Source organism: Chelonia mydas, chromosome 8 (assembly GCF_015237465.2).
Source record: "Chelonia mydas isolate rCheMyd1 chromosome 8, rCheMyd1.pri.v2, whole genome shotgun sequence".
Taxonomy (NCBI): domain Eukaryota; kingdom Metazoa; phylum Chordata; order Testudines; family Cheloniidae; genus Chelonia; species Chelonia mydas.
Genome location: NC_057854.1, coordinates 102,508,584 through 102,530,715, shown reverse-complemented (window position 1 = coordinate 102,530,715; position 22,132 = coordinate 102,508,584). Strand labels below are relative to the sequence as shown.

The following is a 22,132-nucleotide window of genomic DNA, read 5'->3' as shown; positions in this document are numbered from 1 at the left end:
ACAGCAGCACTATACTGTTCCCTTTTCCTGAACCCTCTACAAATGTGGGTTCGGGAAAAAAAGATTGCCCAACCTGTGTCAGTGTTTCCCCATGTAATTGACATAACCCTGATCAGTTGCAGCAGGGACTAAGAGGGTTGCTCTTCCCCACATCCCCTGTAAAACAGAGAAGGAATCATTTGTTTATAATCTGTAAAGGGACTAAACCAGTGACCAGGCTGATTTTCCAGCAAGTGACTGGGTGCCAACGCTTAAAACAAAGATGGAGAAATGCAATTGCCTAACAATGGGCCTTATCAGCCCCAGGCCCCAACTCTTATGTGCTGCATTCAGGGTTAGACCGTTAATGCTCACAGATCCTGATCAATGGGAATGGATTTTTTGTTGTTGTTGTTGCATTGAGAATCCTGTGAGCCAATTATGCTAGCGCTGCCCTCTTGTGTCTCCTGCATTTAAGTGACGAGTCCTACTGCCCTGCCACTTTGCTGAGGAGGGCACGCTAGCTCCCACCTTGGCTACAAGAATCAGCCAGGTCTGGCAGCTGACTTTAGAATGATCTGAGAAGATGGTTCAAGCACTTTGTCCTGTTCATTGTACAATAGGAATCCTGTTTAATGTTGGTTGTGACAGCCAGCTTGTGATCAGGTCTTCTGTCAAGGTTGATTTTGCAATATCAATAGGCCCTTACTAGAAATAACCACGTTTAAATAAGATGGGGGTCAGCACTGTTCTGATCTGAGCACAGTCAGGGCCCTGGGCTAGCAGCTCTCTCTCTCTCTCTCACACACACACACAGTTAACAACTTTTAGCCTCATTTCATCTGTAATCATTTCCTCACATAGTAGCCCCCTCAATCACAAATCCAGCACAGTGTTGATCACAGATGCAATGGCAGTCACAGCCATAAGGGATTAAAGACACTTTCTGCAGAGCTCCCAGTTCCTCTGAACTTGCAGTTAGATCCAGCCCAGCTCAGGTAAAGGAAGAAGTAAATAAGTTACCCTGTACTTCCTGCAGCTGTAAACCAGGTCTCCCTGTTAGAAACTGCCCAGAATTAATATTTTCTTGCAGGACTGGCCATTTACCAACACTGTCAACTGTAATGCAACATCTGTTGACTTAATCTCCCACAGGCTAATTTCCCCCTCCCCTCCTTTTAATCCTCTTTTCTTTTGAAGCACTTTTCCCCTGAAATTGGACACACTGGTTGCCCCGTGCAGTTCTGGCAGGCGAGAGCGAGTGTCCCCGTTCACACAGGCTTTCCCCGGAGCTGAAGGGAGACGAGTGCCATCAGCCCTATTTGATGTGTTCTTAACAACCTGTTGTGTCAGCGCCACAAAAACTCCAGATGCTAAATTACAGGCTGGGCTTGGAACAAGACGAGGCTCGCACACTCTGGAATGCATCCCTCAGTCAGTTTTAAGCCATTAGTGTGACTCAGCGACTCATTAAGTAGTATTTTATGGGACGCAGCTATAGACAATTGAAATTAGTGCAGGACTCCTAGGTTCTAATCATAGCGCTGCCCCAACTCACTAGTAAACTGCTCCGTACCTTGGTTTCCCCATCTGTAAAAGGGGGCTGAAAATGCTTGCCTGCCTTTGTAAAGCATCGTGAGCTCCACGGGTGTAAATACTAGAGACACGTACAACACTGTCTGCGCCTGCTTCGGTGGAAGGGAAGGGGAATCAGGCATCTTCCCAAAGGGACCGTGCAGAGCTTTCAGGGAAAATCACCCCATTCGTTTTTCAGGCAGCCTAGTTGTAGGCCAGCTCTGAGACCATCCAGCCCAGGTGCTGGGCAATGCACGATCGTTCCATAGGGTCTGGTCCAGTTTTAGTTTCTAGAATCCAGGGCCATGAGACAGCACCAAGTCCCAACCAGGCTCACCTCCATCCAGGCAGCCTCTGGTATCCCAACCAGAATCTAGTGGCTGCCATTCACTCCCTGGGGTCCTCCCCAAGGACGCAGAGCTGGGTCCTGGGCAGTTGGGAAGCAGCTGCTCCCCATTTAGGAGAAGCTGACTGCTCTCAGCCTAATCTCTAAAGTGGATGTAGCTACCACCGTGAGAGGCACATTGTATTAGTGCCTGAAGTAACTCCTGCCTTTCCACCCCCCCACCCGTCGTCACTCAGCCAAGCCCTGCCTCATTCGCAGAGCTAACCTCTGCTTCTCCGTCAGTCCCCGCAGCCCCTTTTCATTTCCGTTGCTCCTCTCTGGCCTCCTACCAGGTTGGGAATAAAGTTCTGGTAAGGAGATGTCTAGCACTGACTCCAGTCTGGTGGCTGGGGTCATACCAGAGTCACTTAGAGAGGGACCACTCATCCTGCACCAGCCTTTCTGGCAGCCATCCACTGTTGCAAGATCATGCTAAACATGGCATCCACTCTCACCACAGTAGGTCTCTAGCAGGGTCACCGCTGCCCAGCTTTCCTGGCCCTTCCAGGGTGGGAATTGTGGTTATGCTTCTCCAAGTATACGAACTAAATGGCGCGGGAGCACTTTCTGCCTGTGTCTCTGCTCTGTTTCTCCTCGATGACTCACCTGGCTGCTGCTACTCCCAGTTTAGCACCAACAATGAATTTCATTAACAGGCTATTTATTTCCTTGGCTGGCTGTTCAAACACTGAGCTCTGCCACACTGCACTAAACACCTCCCCCCAAATCGGGGCCACCTTCCCTTTGCTACCCACTTTGCAGGATGAGCAACACTGGTAACTTGGGGAAGGGCAGGAGGCAGGGAAAGGTTAGGGGCATCTCTGCATCCCTCCTGTTTCACAGCCCCTTCGGCTCCTCCTCTCGCTCGCTAACATTGGACTGGGACTGTCAAGCACACTGACTCTCACCTAACACACACCCTTCCTTCCCCTTGTCCTCCCCCGCCCCCTGCTATAAAGTAACTCGTGTAAAATCAGAGTAATTACTTAGGAAAACTTTATTTAAAACACCCCAGACGTGCAAGGCCTGAAGAATGGGAATTGCAGGATTTTAGGCCGCAGCCTCTCTCCATTTCAGCTGCCGTCTCCTGTATTAAAGCAATTTTCCCTTTATGATTGACATGAAAACACTGTTCCAAGAATAGAGCTTTTTAAATCACTTCAATTACCTGAGTGGGAAGGGATTTACCAGCACCTGGCAAACTCAGCTGCCACTTAGAGGCTTCTTGGCCCTTATCTAAGTAAATTTATGATCACTGACTAGGGCTCTGTTCCCCACCCATGCAGAGAGGGCAGAGCAGGTCTCCATATATGTGCCCAGCACTTGAGCTAACAGAGTTAGAACAAATCTTACTACCTGAAGCTCAGGAATACACAGCCCAATCGGTTTCTTCTGGAGTACTTGAAAGTCAAAGTCAGTGGAGGTGCTGATTGCCTGACACCAGGCTGTGCAGAGCCCATCTCCCCGCAAAGGGATCACTTTGGGCCACTGCAACACCCCTCCACCCCCAGCCGCCCAAGTGGCTGACAGTTCAGAAGAGGAGCCTGTCCATTTTGAGATGCCAATTCCCTTTCCATCTTTAATTTTTCTTATTTGACAGAAGGGGGCTTTCTTTGGCTAAGCATTAAAGATCACTCAGATTAAGTTCAGGCAGACTGTCAAACAGGTCACTGCTGAGGTCCTCATCCGACAGGCTTCCAGCCTCCTCCTTGGGGGTGCTGTCCTCCAGCTCCAGGCTTGGGGTGGAGAGTTCTTTGGATCCTACAGACACATTGCAGAGGAGTTAGCCATACTCTGAACTCTGAGGCTCAAGTCCTCATTATCAACCAAGAAAAATGGCCCAAGGGTAAACTGCAGCCCCTGATCACGACCTCCCTGTAACTGCAGAGCGAGGACAAAGCTGATCTGCCGCTGGTTCGGAGTCACCGATGAATTCGAAGCAATCTACTCAGGCAAATACAAGAAAACACATTGACAATGTGGGTTTGACTAATTTGTATTGGCATATATTTTTTAATCATGGCCCCTGCCTCTTAGCAGCCTTTGGGCACCCTACTATAATCCCGACCCTGGCCTCTGGGTGCTACTAGGATATCAATATTTACTACCAATAAGATAGGATAACTAGCTTCTTCTTATGAAATTATGCATGTTATCTGGCACAGGGCTTTGCTGATCAAATGTTAAACTCAGTCTCTGGCATGTGCCTGCAAGTAATATTGGAGAAGGGAATTTAACCCCTTGATATGTCCTGGGGAGATTGCTTAGGGAACATCCTAACAACAACTGGACATGTTACAACTGCATCTGCAAAGCAGTTAACTGTAGCGGCTTTATTAGTAAAGACTGACTCAGCAGGATTTGTACCTAGAAAAAACAGAACTCAAGGCAATTTCATGTACCTTAAAGCCCCCATTCACGAGAATCTTAAGCATCTTACTGAAGTAGGGCATGAATTTCCTTTAAAAGAACATTAACCCCTTTGTTCCTGGAGCTGGGAATTCCCCCAAGGCTAAGTGTTAATGCAAACCCAAGGGTCTTTAACATCCTGAAACAAAGTTGAAATCCAAAGGGATATATAGTGTGGAAGATGAGCCTTTCAAAAATCGGTGATTTTCACCTTCCTAACCTCATTGGCTGAGTGTCAGCACCAAACCAAACATGGAGTGACATTAAACACTGACCTCCTGGCACCCCTGGGGAATGCTCAGTATAATTATTATTGGTAGTATTATAACTGGCCTCATATTGCAGCTTAATGTTATCCCGAAACAAGACTGGAAGGGAGGCTCAAACAGCGGACACCATAGGGCACCACAGTTTAACCATGATCGAAGTGCTTTGTAGGCCAGTGTCACAGGTCCAGTTAAGCGCCCCTCTTGGCCACTCACCAGACTTTTGTAAGCCTCCAATGTCTAAAGAGAACCCATGTACTGTCCCTATCTTGGGGCTTCTAGGCTCACACTCAGGGCGCAGACCCACTGTCTAGCACACGATCCTGGGAGCTGTGATTATGCAGCCCATTGCCCAGCCCCTAGGAAACAGTGGTGGCCACTCAGGATTTTCTTCCTCCTCATCCTCCTCCAACCCCCCTCAGCTGAAACCTTTCCTCTCCCAGAACACCAGCCGTGGGGTGTTCTGGGTCCCGTTTACTTCTCCAAGGGGCGTGTGTTAGGAGCAACATGCAGTGCACAGACACTTTGCAAAGGACTCTGATAGCACAGCTTGTTACTTAACTGCACAAGAAATACACAGATCAATACAAACAAACCCTATTTGCATTTCCCTGCCTCAGTTTCCTCACTACTAGACAGCTTTCTTTGGGCTAGGATCAGAGTCCTCTGGGGACATCCAGGGTCCTTCTGCTGCAGTGCCTAGCTTGTGTTCTGAAACATGGAGCCTTCTCTCCCCACCCCACCTCACCTCTCTGACCCTGGCTGTTCTATCTCCTTACCCTCTCCTGCCCAAAACTCCCCATGTGGCTCTCAGGGGCTGTTTAAACTCCCCCGTTCTCACTTCTGTCTTCGTCCTTTCCACTCTCTCCATTTCCCCCACTCCCTGCAGACAAATTGGGGAAAATATCTTCCGGCCTCAACTAACCCATTTTCATTCAGGTGTTTCCAGCTGGATAGGCAGCCATTAAATTCTAGCCACCCACCCCTGTCCCTAGTCTGGAAAGACCTGACACAAGCATGGTGGATACCATATATACATAAAGGCATTCCATGATACAAACATTTCTTAACAACTTCACTACTGTAATCAATTCATAAGCTGTGTAGATGGAGTCCCCAAATCATCACAGCCAGCATTCTAGATTGCCCGTATCAGATTAGAGAAGAAAGCAGCATAAGATCATAGAATCATAGAATATCAGGGTTGGAAGGGACCTCAGGAGGTCATCTAATCCAACCCCCTGCTCAAAGCAGGACCAATCCCCAATTTTTGCTCCAGATCCCAGATGGCCCCCTCAAGGATTGAACTCACAACCCTGGGTTTAGCAGGCCAATGCTCAAACCACTGAGCTATCCCTCCCCCCAATGCTTTGGTACAGGGGGGAAAGTGAAGTTCTACAATGCAGACTACAAACAGTCTCAATCTTTAGTACACAACTTGGACAGACTAGACACCAACATGCAAAGGAAAGCCTCTGGGTCACTGCATGCTAGAAGATAATGTCCCTCCCTCCTCAGGACTGCCACTCAATAGTACAGATGTGAGAGGATGCAGGATGCTCTAGTTTATGCAAAATAATACTTCTGTTTACACAGCACCTTCCACTTGATTAGGCCTGACAAGAGATCGACAAAGAGCCCTGGAAAGTAAATCTGTTAGCAAGTGGAGAGCTGGGATTAGAACCAAGAAGTCTGACTCCGAGTCCAATGCTCTGACCATTAGATCATGCTGCCTCCCATATTTAGATGCCAAATACATACACCTAATTTGGGTACGGCCTTGGGGCTCTTGTCAAGTTGTGAGTCTGACCTTAGTATGGGCATTACAAATACTGAAACACTTTTAGGGACACAAAATAGGGACTGGACATAAAAAGAGATTCCCCTCTCCCCCCAAGGCAGTCACACATCCACGTTCCCACTGAAAACAACTATATTCTTAGGGTATCAAGGGCTCCTAAGCCAGCCATACTTCTCTTACCTTCAGGCTCCTTAATCTCTGTGGCACTAGAGAGCTCATCCGAGCTGACATCTGTGAGACTGAGCTCAGAGGCAGAATCATCACTCAGGGAGGAAGAAAATATCTCCTCTTCTCTCAACAAATCATTGCTTTCCACTAAGAGAAACACACCAACAAGCAGGATAAGCTGAGAGCTGAGCTCCAGGTTAAAGACCATAGGCCGGATTCCTCACTATCTTCATAGGCAATACAACCATTCTGGTTTCATAGCATCGTACTCCTACTCTGCACTGGTGAAAATAACGAAGAAAGGGATGGACAGCCAGGCCCTGAATCATGTAAATCGAGACTGGACGTGCACTGGACACATGCTGAACACGCACTGAAAGCAATGCACTGCACTGAACTCTCCCATCTCTGACTCCGTGATTAAAGACAAACCAAGCAGGATCATAGGTGAGATGAAGGAAATGGAGAAGCCAGCCAGATTCCTGACTATCCCCGACCATAATCACATCCCAAGGGCAAGAAGTAGTTTATCTGGAGAGGGAGTCCAATAAAGCGACATTACTAGAATTCTCAGGACTTCCAGGCTCTCTGCTGCAAGCCAGGGAGCCGAGCCCCAGTTAGAGCCAGGACTTCGGAGGCTTTCAGGCAGGGAGCCTGGAATCCCTTACAGGGCATGGCTGCCCAGAGTCACAGACCCGGGAAGCCCCTTACTCCCTGGCCCCCAGGCAGTCCACATGGTGGGGCTACCCCAGGGCCACAGACCCTCGAAGCCTTGGGCTCCTCAGGAGCCCACCAGCAAACCAGGCAGGTTTCCAGTGGAACCCTGCTGTGATTTGATGAAAGTCTGTCAAACCCAAGGATGTTTCCAAAAAACATTTCAGGTTCAACAAACCAGCATTTGCCAACAAAACTTTATTTTGTCAGAAAATTCCCAACCAGCTCTACCCAAGAGGACTAGCATCACTTACTCCCATGAGCACTTTCCTTTCCTACGGGCTTAGTGTATGACTTCTCTTCCAAGGGCAGATTTTTCATTTGGTCTTTCAGGTCAGTGACCGTGGATCTGATTGAAACAAAACCAACACCACTGATTAGCTCCAGGGACAGAAACAGCTGCCAGGAGAGAGACAAAATTCATTCTTGGGATTTTCTGCAAGGAGGGATTTTGGTAAACTCATGGTTCAAGGTAGATTCAGCTCTGCTAAGCAACTCTTGTATGTGGGGCGTGGGGCATGGGGGGCAGGAAGACCTGAGGCTTCTACAGAAAGGGAAGGGAAAGAGAATCAATATTTAATTACAAGAGAACTGCAATTAAATCTCATTATTGGAGATGACTCACCGAGTTAGCAGAACATCCTCCACAGTGGGTTATTATAGTACAGGAGGCAAGTTTGGTTTCTGATGTCAGAGCAAATTCATCAAGGAGATTCTAATAACAGAGCCATGCTGGACCATGAATGTTTTCACAGATATTTTCCACTAAGAACACTAATGGTTATTTATGGATTTCGGGGGGTAGGGGTGAATATAAGCGATTAACAGGGGTATCAGAAGAGAGAACAAGAAGTCAGGACACCTGGGTTCCAATCCCAGCTCTGGTACTGTTCCTTTCCTTATCGGTAACGTGAGGGATAACATCATCACATGCACCTCGCTGGGGTGATGGAGAGGAAGGTTGTGAGAATGAATTGTGTCTGAAAAGGGCTTTGAGATCCTTGGCTGGAAAGCACTAGGGAATGCCTAATGTTTTTAGTATCATTCCTCATTAATCTCCCTCAAAGGCCCTGAATCACAAGGAGAGACCTGGACACAGCACCTTGCAGAGCCAGCCAGTGCTACATGTGCCCATCAGATGGGGCACTGCCGAGTGATGTGAAGGGCTCATCCCTGCAGAGGCCATGCATGCATCTCCAGTGTCCCAGCTTAATTCTATTTGCAATATAGCAGAACCTCAGTTAGGAGCATCAGCATTACAAACTGACCAGTCAACCACACACCACATTTAGAACCAGAAGTATGCAATCAGGCGGCAGCAGAGACCCCCCCAAAAAAGCAAATACAGTACAGTGCTGCATTAAACGTAAACTACTAAAAAAATTAAGGGAAAGTTTAAAAAAAAGAAGATTTGACAAGCTAAGGAAACTGTTTATGTGCTTGTTTCATTTAAATTCAGATGGTTAAAAGCAGCATTTTTCTTCTGCACAGTAAAGTTTCAAAGCTGTATTAAGTCAATGTCCAGTTGTAAACTTTTGAAAGAACCAGAACGTTTTGTTCAGAGTTACGAATAACCTCTATTCCCGAGGTGTCCGTAACGTGGAGGTTCTCCTGTAGTTATACTCTGCCTTCATAGGCTCCTCCCATCCCATGCATTTTCAGGTGGATAAAAAAATATACGCTTCACATCCTGCCCCAAACTGGGGTAAAGTGTTGCTGTTGGGTGTTAAAGAGCCTACCAGGTGCTATCCCAGCAGTGACAGCATTGCAGTGGTGGGTGTCACCACGCTGCACACTGTTTGAGATCCTTCAGGATGAATGGCTCTATGCGATACTGCTTGGCAGTGACTTACCTGCTACATCTCTAGAGAACACAGGGATTTCAAATAAAGACCTTTCAGGAACAAATATTTAATAAATAGTCCCAGCCCTGCTGTATTGCAAAGGTCTTCAGTATCAGCCTGATGTTAATGAATGGATAGAGTGCTCCCCTGGGAAGGGAGGTCTGGGGCACACCATTGAGGGAACACTGCCTGCCAGCTGAAGGGGTAGTTGGCAGTCCTGTGATACATTATCCCATTGTGGCACCTGGGTGCGAGGGAAAGAGGGTTAGAGACAGTGGCACACACAGAATCCCCAGATACCCCTGGGCCAGCTGGGTTGGAAAGACAAGGGCACAATTAAAGGAACAGTAGCACAGAGCTAAGGATCACTGAAGGGGAAACGCTAATATCACCATCCTCTCCAGGGAAGAGGCCAGAGCATGCAAGGCCCAGCTGTGTGGAGATCACAGCCAAAAGGTAGAGTCTGTTTCCTTTCTCAGCATGATCCATTGTGGGAACGTGATAGCACAGGAAAGCAAGAGGAGAGCATGGAGACGCAGGGAAGGGCAGGGGTTTAAGGGACACAAGTGGGCGTCTCTTCAAGAGAAGAGGCCTCAGGCAGAAGGGAATTCCTGCTGAGGTGCTAGAAAGGGAAAGAACTAAAGGGGGGAATCACCACTTTCTGAAAAGCGCCAAGTGGGTTCACTCAGTGAGTGACAGAGAAGGAGCTTCAGAAGTCAGCCAGTGCCCATGGTAGAGGGTTTGTGGAGGGGGAACATGAGCATGCTTGCTTACACGCTGTCTATGCACTTGGACTAGAGGGCACAGGAGTGCCGTGATTAGACATGGAGCCTTTCATCTCCAGGTCAACAGTGTAGGGTCAGCCCAGAATAGGAACGGCAGGAAGTCATTCACACTAGGTGGCTGCTCTGTGCCTGTGTGAAGTGAATTGGGGTACTCAGTCTAGTTCCCAAGGTATATGTGTCTCCATCACAAACAGATACCATCACAACTAGTCCCCTTGTTAGCTGCCTCAGCAGAGAGACCAAAGACTGAATGGACCATGGAGCCTGAACTCTCCATCTGCCCCTAGCTGGGGCTCCTCTCCCAGCAGTGGGCAAGCTTGAACTGACCTGCCCATGTTCTGGAACCTCCAGGGCTCGCAGTTTGGCACTTTATGCATCTAAAAGGGGGAATTCCTCACTGGCCAAGGTGCTGGATTGCCAACCCTGGCGATGGATGTTCTCTATCCACCATGCAGGTACAGAGACGGCTTCTCCACACTGCCTCAGTAACAGGCCTCAATCGTGACCTGCAGAGGCCCCCTCTAGAAGCAAGAGGAGGAATTCACCTTTGCCTTCTCTGAGGGTGCAAGCATAGGGTCTATTAGTGCTAGTTGTGATGTGGACACCTGCCTACTAGCAACTGAGCGGATATTCCCCACAACTCTTTTCACACAGGGGCACTGAGGAGTGGTCACACAGCAGTGCACACACTCGCGCCATTCCCACGTGGTTTGTGGTGAAATATCCCGTGGCTATACAAAGAGCTGCACTTGCAGCTGATGTGCTGAGCTCAGCTGGGTGAGGAATGCACCCCATATTGCCAGCAATGCATGGTGCGTGCACACATGTAGTGCCATATGTCCCTCAAGACCCTTGGAAGGTACATTTCCCCTACTTGATGTGGCCGAGCTCCTGCTGGGTGCTCCGCGTCTCGAACCTGGCTTTGTCCAAGTCATCAGATTGAGCTTTGTGACTGTTCATCAAATCTTCCAGCATCTGTGGATGAGGGGGGACAGTCAGTCACTGCAAAAGGGCTCCTCACAGACAGCTGCTGAGTCTACACAGCGGTGCTGAGCCCAGCAGAACATGCATGTGTGACTTGCTCTCTGTACGGGCCTGGAACAGCTTGGGGAAAGCACAGCTGACACAAACCATGCTATCCATGGCAACGAGCACTTCACCTTTCCTTTGCAGTTTGGGGTGCTCAGATCAAGATGGGGTATAGCATACTGGAACCTGTATCCCTTGACCCAGCCTCCTTAATGGAAATTAGGGCTACACTATAGATCTCTGCTGTCCATGCTTGGCCCACAGACTGCATTTTGGCCAACCATAATGTACAAAAAAACCAATCAGTTTGAGAATGTGCCACCAGAGTCTCTTGGGCAGCAGGTTATGGGGGCTATTTGTCCACAGGCGCCAGACAGCAGGTGGTTTCTAAAAGGGTTAGAGGATTGCTGCTAGCTGAGAAGTATAGTCAGGTCTGATCATTAGCTCCAATGTATTTTAGGCCCTTCACAACTCTGCCCCTCCCTACTTGTCCATGTGTTTCCCACTGCATTATCCCTTCTCTCCCTCTGCTCTGCCAGCCTCAATCACAAATGTCTTCACACTTTACGCAGGGAATGCCCTCCCTGAAGTGACTCATAAGGGTACTACCTTTTGTTCCAAATCCCTCCAACTTCTGCAGTGATGCCTCAAGAAATCAACCAAGTTCTGATGGCTATGATGGGGACAGTCAGAAACTCTTAGATATATATGCTGGCTTTTTTTTTTTTTTTTTTACGAACATGAACACTTGTATATATTTTGAATATACTCTTCTCCCCCCACTCTTCATATATCATTTGTCTTCTTATATTGTTAGCTCTTTGGGTCATGGACTGAGTTTGTACAGTACCTTGCACAATGGCACTACTGCAATATCAATATCAAATAAAAATAAGTCATCCTCTGCAGGCTGTTACCATACTAAAAAGAAAAGGAGTACTTGTGGCACCTTAGAGACTAACCAATTTATTTGAGCATAAGCTTTCGTGAGCTACAGCTCACCTCATCGGATGCATACTGTGGAAAATACAGAAGATGTTTTTATACACACAAACCATGAAAAAATGGGTGTTTATCACTACAAAAGGTTTTCTCTCCCCCCACCCCATTCTCCTGCTGGTAATAGCTATCTAAAGTGATCACTCTCCTTACAATGTGTGTGATAATCAAGGTGGGCCATTTCCAGCACAAATCCAGGGTTTAGCAAGAACGTTTGAGGAACGGGGGGGGGGGGGGGGGGGGGCACTAGGAAAAAACAAGGGGAAATAGTTACCATACTGATCTTAGTTTTCTACATGGCACCTAGCTACCCATATGACAGGTGTCTTAGAAATACTGTGAGCACACCAGTATTGTTTGATAAACACTTAAAATTACATAGGAAAGAGAATTGCTACAGTTGGGCCTCACTACTGAGTCTCAGTGTTTAATTTCATTAACGTGGCCCCTTATAAACAGGGATTACAGTGACCCCTCCCATAATTCCAGGTGCAAACAACAGTTGGTTCTATCCTAAGGAATAAATACTGAAATCTGAAGCACACTGGAAAACACAGTAATATCCCGGTGTTGATTAATGTAGCACCAGTAAACCTTTTAGATGATGTTAACGCAGGAAGCCTGAGAAATAACAGCTCTGCCATATGGGAACAGATCATCAAATCCATGATCTTTTCTCCAGCCTTCAGAGGAAGATATAAAACTCCCATAGATCTCCTGGATAGTTTTACAATACTATCCAAAGAGAAGATATACTTTCTGCCCCCAACTGGTGATCAATATACGCCAGAAGCATAAGGATCGACAGCCAGTCATTTACTCTAGCTGCTTGCACTGCAGATGCTATTCATACATGTGCCTAACCCCTCTTTTAAGAATTTTACTTACAATTTTCCTATCATCTCGAAGCAGTGAGTTCCACAGGTTATCAAACCATCACATGCTTTAAAAATGCATGTAGTGATTTTGCCTGGGGAAGGCGAACCTGTAAAGCTATGTACCTTGCAGTATCGACTTTGAGTTCTCTTCATTTCATCAGTTTCAGACATCTGAGTGACTAGATCCTCCTCCTGTCGGTCTGAGAAGGAAAGCAGTGTAACTTCACCTAGTGAACTGGGTTGGTTCTGGCCAGAGAGCTGAGTCAGAGCAGAATCTACTTCTGTTCTGTGTCTGATTTTTAATAGTCACCTTGGCACTCCCTTTCCTCTGGGCACATTCCAAAGCTCAGTGGGCACCTCTCATGCCAGGGCTACATTCTACTGAGGAACTCATGTGAACAGCAGGAGCAGCTGCCAGATCTCCACGGGACTCATATACAATACCCAGGTGTATTGCTTTCACAGATTTATAATAGGCACAAATGGGGAAGCTGTTATCGACACGAAGCCCTTTATGTACAGTTCTACTGTGAAAATGACATTGGTGGTTCCCTGTTTATTGCCGTTCAATGACTATATTCAACATGCTCAGTTTATAAGTAGTAAAAACGATGGTTATATTCCTTTCCCCTACTCTGTGTTTTGTCTATTCAGATTGTAAGCTCTTTGGGACAGGGACTGACTCTCACCGTGTGTTTATACTGCACCTAGCACAATGGGGACCTGATCCTTGTTGGGAACTTTCGGCATTACTGGAATGCAAAAGAGTTGCTGCAGTAAACTCAGCTTGGCATCTGAGAATCAAGCTAGGTTCCTTCTGTTTCATGTAATTACCAAAGATTCTGCACCTCAAATTCTGCCCTTGGTTACAGGTAAGACACTTAACTGCCTCCACAGAAGCTGCTGCCATATAGGGAGAACAGAATTTAGCCCATAATTGGAGATTCTGTTTATGATTCATGAGCCACAATAGAACCCAGCTCCCCCTCTCATGGTTATGTCAGCTCTGCACCCCTAATAGGAGTGAAGTAGTTAAAACTAGTTACTATAAACGGACGATCTGACTGAGTGGTGGCTCATGAGTATGAAGGGGTCATTTTTACACAGTTGCTTTGAAGAGTAGAGCCACAGTTTGATAATCTAGGACCAAGGTATTTCCAGGAGTGTCTCAGGTCTATGCCCAGCCAAGATACTTGACATCCCATAGCATCCTTGAGAAAGGCCCAATAATAACAATGCCAGCCAGCTCTCACATAGCACTTTTCAGCAGTAGATCTCAAAGCACTTTACAAAGGAAGTCAGTATCATTATCAGTTCCCTCCTCCCATTGCCTCTCTAAGGGTAGGGCAAGGGTGACGTTTGAAAAACAGGTACAGAAGTGTATTGCAATGCACCAACCATTCATTGAATGGATCCCATCTCTCAAAGCACCACAATGCAACACACAGTCTGACAGAGTTGGGAGACGCAGTGCATGTTCCCCTCCCACAGCTCTGCCAATGCCCTGGTGGGAGTCTGACTGAGCTAGCAAGCCCTGTGCATGCTCCCACACTTCCCCTCCAACTCTGCCAATTCACCACAGCATCCCCATCTCTTCCATTCCTGAGCAAACTGTCCACGACAACAAAGAACATGATGCTCTCAACTGCAGGCTGCTTCCCTCCCGCTTCCAGTCACCTGTCAGGCCCACAGGGCAATGACCTGCATGGGGAGCAGTCCAGAGCAACACTCACTGAGCTTGTGCTTCAGTTGATCCACCTCTCGCCTCACACACTCATATTCTCGCCACAGGAGCTTTTTGCTAAAATGAAAGAGAGAGAGGGTTACCCCCTGGGGAAAGGTTTCAGAGTGGCAGCCGTGTTAGTCTGTATCAGCAAAAACAACAAGGAGTCCTTGTGGCACCTTAGAGACTAACAAATTTATTAACAAAGGAAGCAACAGCCTTAATTTCCCATGACCCACACGGCTGTAAAGCCCCAGAGCTGACCTCTCATGCACCTCCTGCATGACGCTGGAGCTGGGATACGGATCCGGGGTGCAATCTCCATCCGGCTGGTGAAACACTTGCTGTCGCAAGTTACGAAGCTCGCTCTTCAGCCCTTCCATTCTCCGCCCCAGCAGGGACTCCAAGCCACTCTGAGGGCTGTTATGCAATCGACTAACCTCCTCTGCAACAGCAAGCAAAACAACAGAAAATGGTTAGGCTTCAGCCTGCAACGGGAAGGGTGGGGTTGAATAATACACAGTACAATGGTCTCAAAAGTCAGTTCACTGCCGATGTAAGGCACTGGACTGAGCATGCAGGGGGGCCTCTGCTGATCCCCTGACATGGTACAGCAAAATCGGTACCAGTTCCAGAGCTCCCTTCACCACTCTGCCAGCACACTCCAGGGGGATGAGGGGAGTCCGGTCTTCATGGCGTACTCTGAACAAGTGATACTCTTGGGTAGAACCCGTGAGAGATGTAAACCAAGAGTTCCAACGTCTGAGCCAACAACCTACAAGCATCTGTACCAACAGATGTAAAGGTTGTATTCTGTAAGGGTTAGAGCAAAGGACTATGAGTTGGGAAACCAGGTTTCTACTCTAGGTTTGAGCTCTATGTATTCAGCAGAGTAGGGAACTGGACTGTGCCCCATTGGGGCGCTGCACTCACAGCCTGTCGTCTCATCAACAGGATCCCAAACAGTCAGATGAGGAGCAATCTCTGAACATCCCAGAATGACTGCAAAGCCAAGTGATTCATCAATACCTTCCAGATTATGGATCTGCTGTTGCTGGAGCTCCTTCTCCTGCTTCAGTCGATTTACTGACTGGGTGAGAGACTCAATGACCTGGGGGGAAGAGCAGGATGAGAACAAGTCTCATACGGAAATAACTGAGTGCAGGGAAGAACTCAGTTGTCTTGTGCAAGTCAGTTCAGTTTCAGAAGCTGGGAATGCTGTGGGGCACCTCAAGACTGACTCTAAAAGCAACCACACTCGGCTGAGCAGGATAGAGGGGCTTCCAAGGAATCTCCTATGACCCTCCTGTTGGAAGGATAAAGGCTGTGATCAGGGGCAGGAAGAAGATTCAGTGCTCAAAGGGATACAGGGGACCTCACAGAGAGGAAAGGAAAGTAAGTGATCCTAGGAAGTTACTTTGCTTTAAAGGACAAGTGAAGTGTCCCTGCAGCTTCAGCCATGTGCTGGCAGGAATTGAGGGTGCTGCAGAGGCAACACACTCTCAAGCAGGGTGATGGGGAGAGAAAGGAACACCTCAAATCTTCATGTGGAGACCTTTCCAGCTGTCTCAAAGAGCAATATCCACTGGCTCAACAGGGAGAGGCTTTTCCCATCGTGTGACAAACGGAGGATCCCCACAGTCCAGGGCATCCAGTGTAAGAAGTGTGTATTTTAAGCTCACTAGTGAAACCTGTCTCTTTCCCCTTAGTAGAGAGGCTAATGTCATCGGCACTCTGGAGTTACCTTAGCTTGTGAATGCAGCTGACTGCTGATGGTTGCAAGCTCCTCTGTTGCCATCCTGCAGTGTGGAAGACTTAGGCAGGTAGGACACGGTTGCCGAGATCCAGCCAGAGACTCATCAAATGCAACCTTCTCAGTGTTTATTCTGTCAAGCAGCAAATCCACTAAGAGATCAAAAGTAACAGGAGTTACAAGGGCTGCAGGGAAGGGAACCCACTTGTTTACCACACTGTTAGACTTGCCTCAGCTAGTGCCAAGACAAGGAACTTGGAAAAGGCCAAACTGAAGTTTTCAAAAGCAGAAACTAGATTCTTTCCTATTTCTGCTTAAATTATACAATCACATGTGGCGTTATTAGAACAGGCAGGTCTGCCCACCCTGGAACCGCTGTACGGGTAACCAATAAGAGGGGCTTGAAATGGCCATTGCGTTGCTACATGGGTACAGAAGCTGCCTGGATTTTAACCCCAAGGCATCAACAGCTTTTACAAAACAAAAATAAAGACAGGTATAATCATCCATTTGAGACACAGCAACAACACCACATGATTGTACAACGCAATGGATATTCCTACAGAACCTCAATGCTATGGTAGCAAGTGCTTTTCGAAATGCTTGAGACAAACAGGTTGTTACCTTTGGAAGAGATGCTGACTGTGTTCAGACGCTGCTGTAATAGAGAAAGAGAAACCAGATTAAGTGGTAAAGACACTAAAGGACAGGGGAAAGTTACACACACAGGAAGAAGTGGTAGGGTGCTTCACACGGTTTTCCACAGTGGATCTGTCTTCAAATAGAAGGAGGATGGGGTGTTAACACCAGAGGACAGGTTAGGAAATGCCCTCATGTTCTCAATGATGACTTCTCAAATCAACTAAATTGCAACAACAGTGATGAGGAGTGGACAGAGGAACAGAAGGGTGAAGTATGCGGGGCAAATCCAGAAGGGAAAGTAGTTGAAACAGGAATGAACTCAGGGAGGTCCTATGGTCTGTTTCAGATTAACAGCCGTGTTAGTCTGTATTCGCAAAAAGAAAAGGAGTACTTGTGGCACCTTAGAGACTAACCAATTTATTTGAGCATAAGCTTTCGTGAGCTACAGCTCACTTCATCGGATGCATACTGTGGAAAGTGCAGAAGATCTTTTTATATACACACAAAGCATGAAAAAATACCTCCTCCCACCCCACTCTCCTGCTGGTAATAGCTTATCTAAAGTGATCACTCTCCTTACAATGTGTATGATAATCAAGTTGGGCCATTTCCAGCACAAATCCAGGTTTTCTCAAACCCCCCCCTCCCCCCGACACAAACCCACTCTCCTGCTGGTAATATGGTCTGTGTTAGACAGGAAGTTGGACTAGATTTCACAGTGGTCCCTTCTGACTTTTAAATCTATGAAAAATGTTTGCAAAAGACATGTTTTTAATTATGTGAAACAATTACCATATTAGGTACATAAGGATAGTCACAGAACTTGGAAAAATCTAACAGCATTCCTAGAGGTCTGTGTGATCTCTAGCCAGACTGAAACTGCAGTGTAAGTGGGTCCCTTCCCCCGTGGCTGATTACTTAGGAACAGCACCAGTAGCTTTAAAACAACCGTGTACCTCTAGCACCCTCTATAGCCCATAATCTCCCATTTTATAGATGGGGAGAACTGAGGAAGAGACTAATTCAGGGGCTTGTCGAAACAGTAAATTGGGGCAGAGGCAGGAACAGAACTCAGCAATCCCAAAGCACAATTCCCCACTCTAAGCACTAGACCACTCTCCCCCAATGTTATTGCTGCCTTCTCTATAACACAGCCATCTTCCCTGGCTCTAACGATAAAATAATACATCTCAGAGCTGCACATCACACTACTCACAAATTGGCTCCCTTTCATGCCAATCCACGCTTTTATGGGGTGGATATCGCAGGAAGGCCTGACGAAACCCGAGGTACTCATCTGTTGGTCTTTAAAGAAAACCACTTGTATCTATCCAAAAGAGCACACCCCTTCCTCTGAACTGTTATATAATAAAGGTTCTGCAGGGCTGACAGAATAATCCTGGCTCAACAAAAGATCCAACTTTCTTGGGGAAGTCAAGAGAATCTTTCTTCACTGAAGGGACAAAAACGAACTGCAAGGAGGACCTTGAGGACGTAATTTCCGTAAGTATGTGCAGTAAACACAGAGGTGGATTTTATTTTGGCAAAGAGGCCTGGATTGTGATGTTTGCAAACAGTGGACACCCATCCAGTTCTAGAAGTTGCTTATTACACAGGAATTAGGTGATTCCTCTCAATCCAGTGCCCAATCCATGTTGCATTCCCATTTCATCCCTTTTCTCTTCTAGGGCCTTGAAACACCCTGAGGAATCGCTCCCTACTCCTGGGCATTTACATCCTTGAAATATTTGCAGAAGCATTTCCATTTTCATCCCTTCTAGGGACACTGGAGCCTTGATACCTCCAGTCTAGTACTGAAAAAGACCTGTGTGAAAGTCATTTTTCAGTTGAATCCAACTATCAATGTGCAACATTCAACCAGTCTCTAGAGGGCAGGGAGCTCTACAACAGTTACAATACTAGCCAAAAGAAAAGGAGTATTTGTGACAACTTAGAGACTAATACATTTATTCCTTTTCTTTTTGAGGATACAGACTAACACGGCTGCTACTCTGAAACCTAATACGAGCCAAAGCAGCTACAGAAACCAGTCCCGGTGACTTCACCTACAGCGTTACCAACATAGTCCAAGGAACCAAGGGATCCAGCACTTGTTTAAATAGGACTTTCCTGGAGTGAGAGTCTAAGCCACAAGAAAGAGATGACAATGCAGCTGAACTTGCCTTTATTTTAGCCACGTTGCTGTCTGTTGCAGTCAGTATGGAGTTGAGCTGTGTATCCCAGTTCATGTGGCTGGTAGGCAGGTGCTTTTAACTGTTTACCAATGACAAAGTAACCTAGAATCAGCCCTTGGTGTATAAAGCTGAGGGATAAAGCAGAGCCCAACGTGGTGAAGACAGCTGGATTGACCTGTAAAACCACCAGCATAGAGATTTTTCTCCCTATACAGTCTATGCTCCTATTACAGTTAAAATAAATATACATGTATGGTAAGAGAAATAAATGGGAGGATACAGGTCTGAGGGCAAAGTGCAGGGTCTAGAAATCTTGAGGCTCCTACATAATTCACACCCACAATGGATTTCATAAACTAGGCCTGATGGAGGCTCACTGGTACTGGGACAGGGCAGTGCAGAGTCCAGAGCAGAAGCAGACTTCCATACGGACCATCTCCTAGGGCCAAGCACAGCACCCTGCCATAGCACTGGCGATGCAGTAAAATACACCCCATCCGCTTTCTCTGAGCCTTAAGCGGACTCTGGGGCAGGGTCATGCCCTGTCTTCAAAGAAGGGTGAAGGAGGTAGGGAAAGCCCAGGGCTCCCACCAGCTGCACTATTACAGACACAGAAATCTGCCAGACAGTTTCAGGGTGTTCTGGGTGGGGGGTGGGTCAGCCCCCCCACCATGAGGTGTGAGGTCTCAGAAGGGTCTGGGGAGGTGCTGGGGGGAGGAGGTATGGCAGAGGCATGTGGGGGGCTCTGGAGAGGCATGCGGAGGGGCTGGCAGAGGGGCCTGGTGGATGGGTGGGGTGATGGGCGGTATCAAGGGGGTGGAGTGGAGAGCATGGTGGAGGGTCAGGGTAGGGTTCTCTGGTGAGGTGTTGGGGGGCCTGGCAGGGGGCGGGGGAGAGGGGGCTCCAGGCAGGCGTTGGGGGGCCTGGCAACGGGGTGGGGAGAGGGGGCTCCTGGGAGGTGTTGGGGGGCTTGACAAAGGGGCGGGGAGAGGGGGCTCCGGGTAGGCGTTGTGGGGCTTGGCGGAGAGGGGGTTCCGGGGAGGCGTTGGGGGGCCTGGCAGATAGGCGGGGTGAGGGAGCTCCGAGGAAGTGTTGGGGGGGCCTGGCGAATGGGGGGGCCAGGGGTTCCAGAGAGGCGTTGGGGGGCTTGGCAGAGGGGTGGGGTGAGAGGGCTCCGGGGAGGCGTTGGGGGCCCTGGCGGACGGGCAAGGAGAGGGGGCTCCGGGGAGGCGTTGGGGGGCCCGGCGGACGGGCAAGGAGAGGGGGCCCCGGGGAGGCGTTGGGGGGCCCGGCGGACGGGCAAGGAGAGGGGACTCCAGGGAGGTGTTCAGGGCTCTGGCAGAGGGGCAGGGTCAGGGGGCTCCAGGGAGGTGTTGGGCGGGCCTGGCGGAGGGGCGGAGCCCCAGGGAGATGTGGGGAGGGGCGGGGCCCCGGGGGACCTGGCGGAGGGGCGGGGCCCGGCAGAGGGGTGGGGCCCCAGGGCGGGGGGCTTGGCGGAGGGGCAGGGTGCCTGGCAGTGGGGTGGGGGCCTGGGGAGGCGTTGGGGGGGCCTGATGGAGGGGCGGCGTCCCCAGGGGGCCTGGTGGAGGGGCGGGGCCCCGAGGAGGCGTTGGGGGGGCCTGGCGGAGGGCTGGGGAGATGTGGGGCAGGGGCCACAGGGAGGCATAGGGGGGCCTGGCAGACGGGCAGGGCCGGGGCCCCGGGGCAGGGGGCTTGGTGGAGGGGCAGGGCGCCTGGCGGCGGGGTGGGGGCCCAGGGAGGCGTTGGGGGGGCCTGATGGAGGAGCGGGGTCCCCAGGGAGGTGTCAGGGAGCTTGGCAGACGCATTGGGGGGGCCTGGCGGAGGGGCGGGGCCACAGGGAGATGTGGGGCAGGGCAGGGGGCCCCAGGGAGACATAGGGGGGCCTGGCAGAGGAGCAGGGCGGGGCCCCAGGGGGATGCGGAGCGGTGGCCTCAGGGAGCCTGGCAGAGGGGCAGGGCAGGGGGCGCGGGGAGCCTGCCGGAGGGGCGGGGCGGGGGGCCTGGCGGCGGGGCGGGGCTCCAGGGAGGCATTGGGGGGGGGGGGCCTGGCGGAGGGGCGGGACGTGGGGCCCCGGGGGGATGCGGGGCGGGGCTCTCCGGGGGGCCTGGCAGAGGGGCGGGACGTGGGGCCCCGGGGGGATGCGGGGCGGGGTCCCCAGGGAGGTGTCAGGGAGCTTGGCAGACGCGTTGGGGGGGCCTGGCGGAGGGGCGGGGCCACAGGGAAATGTGGGACAGGGAGGCGTAGGGGGGCCTGGCAGAGGAGCAGGGCGGGGCCCCGGAGAGATGCGGGGCGGGGGGGCCCGGGGAGCCTGGCGGCGGGGCGGGGCCCCGGGAAGGCGTTGGGGGGGGCCTGGCGGAGGGGCGGGGCGGGGGGCCCCGAGGGGATGCCTGGCGGGGCGGAGGGCCTGGGGGCGGGGCGGGGCCCCGGGGAGGCGTTGGGGGAGGGGAGCCTGGCGGAGGGGCGGGACGTGGGGCCCCGGGGGGATGCGGGGCGGGGCTCTCCGGGGGGCCTGGCGGAGGGCGGGACGGCGCGGGGGGCTCAGCGGCGGCCCCAGGGTCCCTGCGGGAACGCGGCCTAGCGAGCAGGTCTCGGGTCCCAGCGGCGAGACCGGGCTCGGGCCGAGCTGGGAGGCCCGGGGCGGGGCGGGGCGGGGGTCCCTACTACCGGTGCCACAGGCTCCCGGGCCCGGCGCGCGGCTCCGACGCCCCCGCGCCCCTTGGGGGCTGCCTCGCTCCCTCCGAGGTTTCAAAACGCGCCCAGCCGCCGTCACCGCATCCCCCCTGCCCCGGGGCCTGCTGGGGGATGGAGTCCGCCCTGCCCCCCCCGGCCCAGAGAGACACGGCCTCAGGACTACACTTCCCAGCAGCCATGGCGGGCAGGCCGGCCTACAATCCCATCGTGCCCCGCGGCGTCTGAAAAGCGGGCTACCTCTCCCGTCATGCCCCGCGCGCGGTCGCGGCGTCCGG

General features: G+C 50.4%; 1 protein-coding gene across 6 annotated transcripts; it reads right to left on the bottom strand.

The window, feature by feature from the left end:
* Positions 1-2,918: 2,918 nt before the first annotated feature.
* On the bottom strand, positions 2,919-22,071 carry LOC102932213. Of its 6 annotated transcripts, none has more exons than XM_043553003.1 (12): positions 21,831-22,071; positions 19,134-19,320; positions 16,933-16,963; positions 16,300-16,460; positions 15,585-15,666; positions 14,820-15,000; positions 14,566-14,633; positions 12,956-13,032; positions 10,801-10,901; positions 7,552-7,646; positions 6,596-6,730; positions 2,919-3,700 (listed from the first exon to the last, which is right to left on the bottom strand). In XM_043553003.1, exons 2-12 carry the CDS (start codon positions 19,197-19,199, stop codon positions 3,564-3,566), a joined length of 1,134 nt encoding a protein of 377 aa, XP_043408938.1. In that variant the 5' UTR covers positions 19,200-19,320; positions 21,831-22,071; the 3' UTR covers positions 2,919-3,563. The 6 variants fall into 6 exon arrangements, with proteins under 6 accessions (XP_043408938.1, XP_037762850.1, XP_037762851.1 ...); XM_037906922.1 differs by having other exon boundaries at positions 16,933-16,966; positions 21,831-21,980; XM_037906923.2 differs by having other exon boundaries at positions 16,933-16,966; positions 19,134-19,224; positions 21,831-21,979.
* Positions 22,072-22,132: the final 61 nt, after the last annotated feature.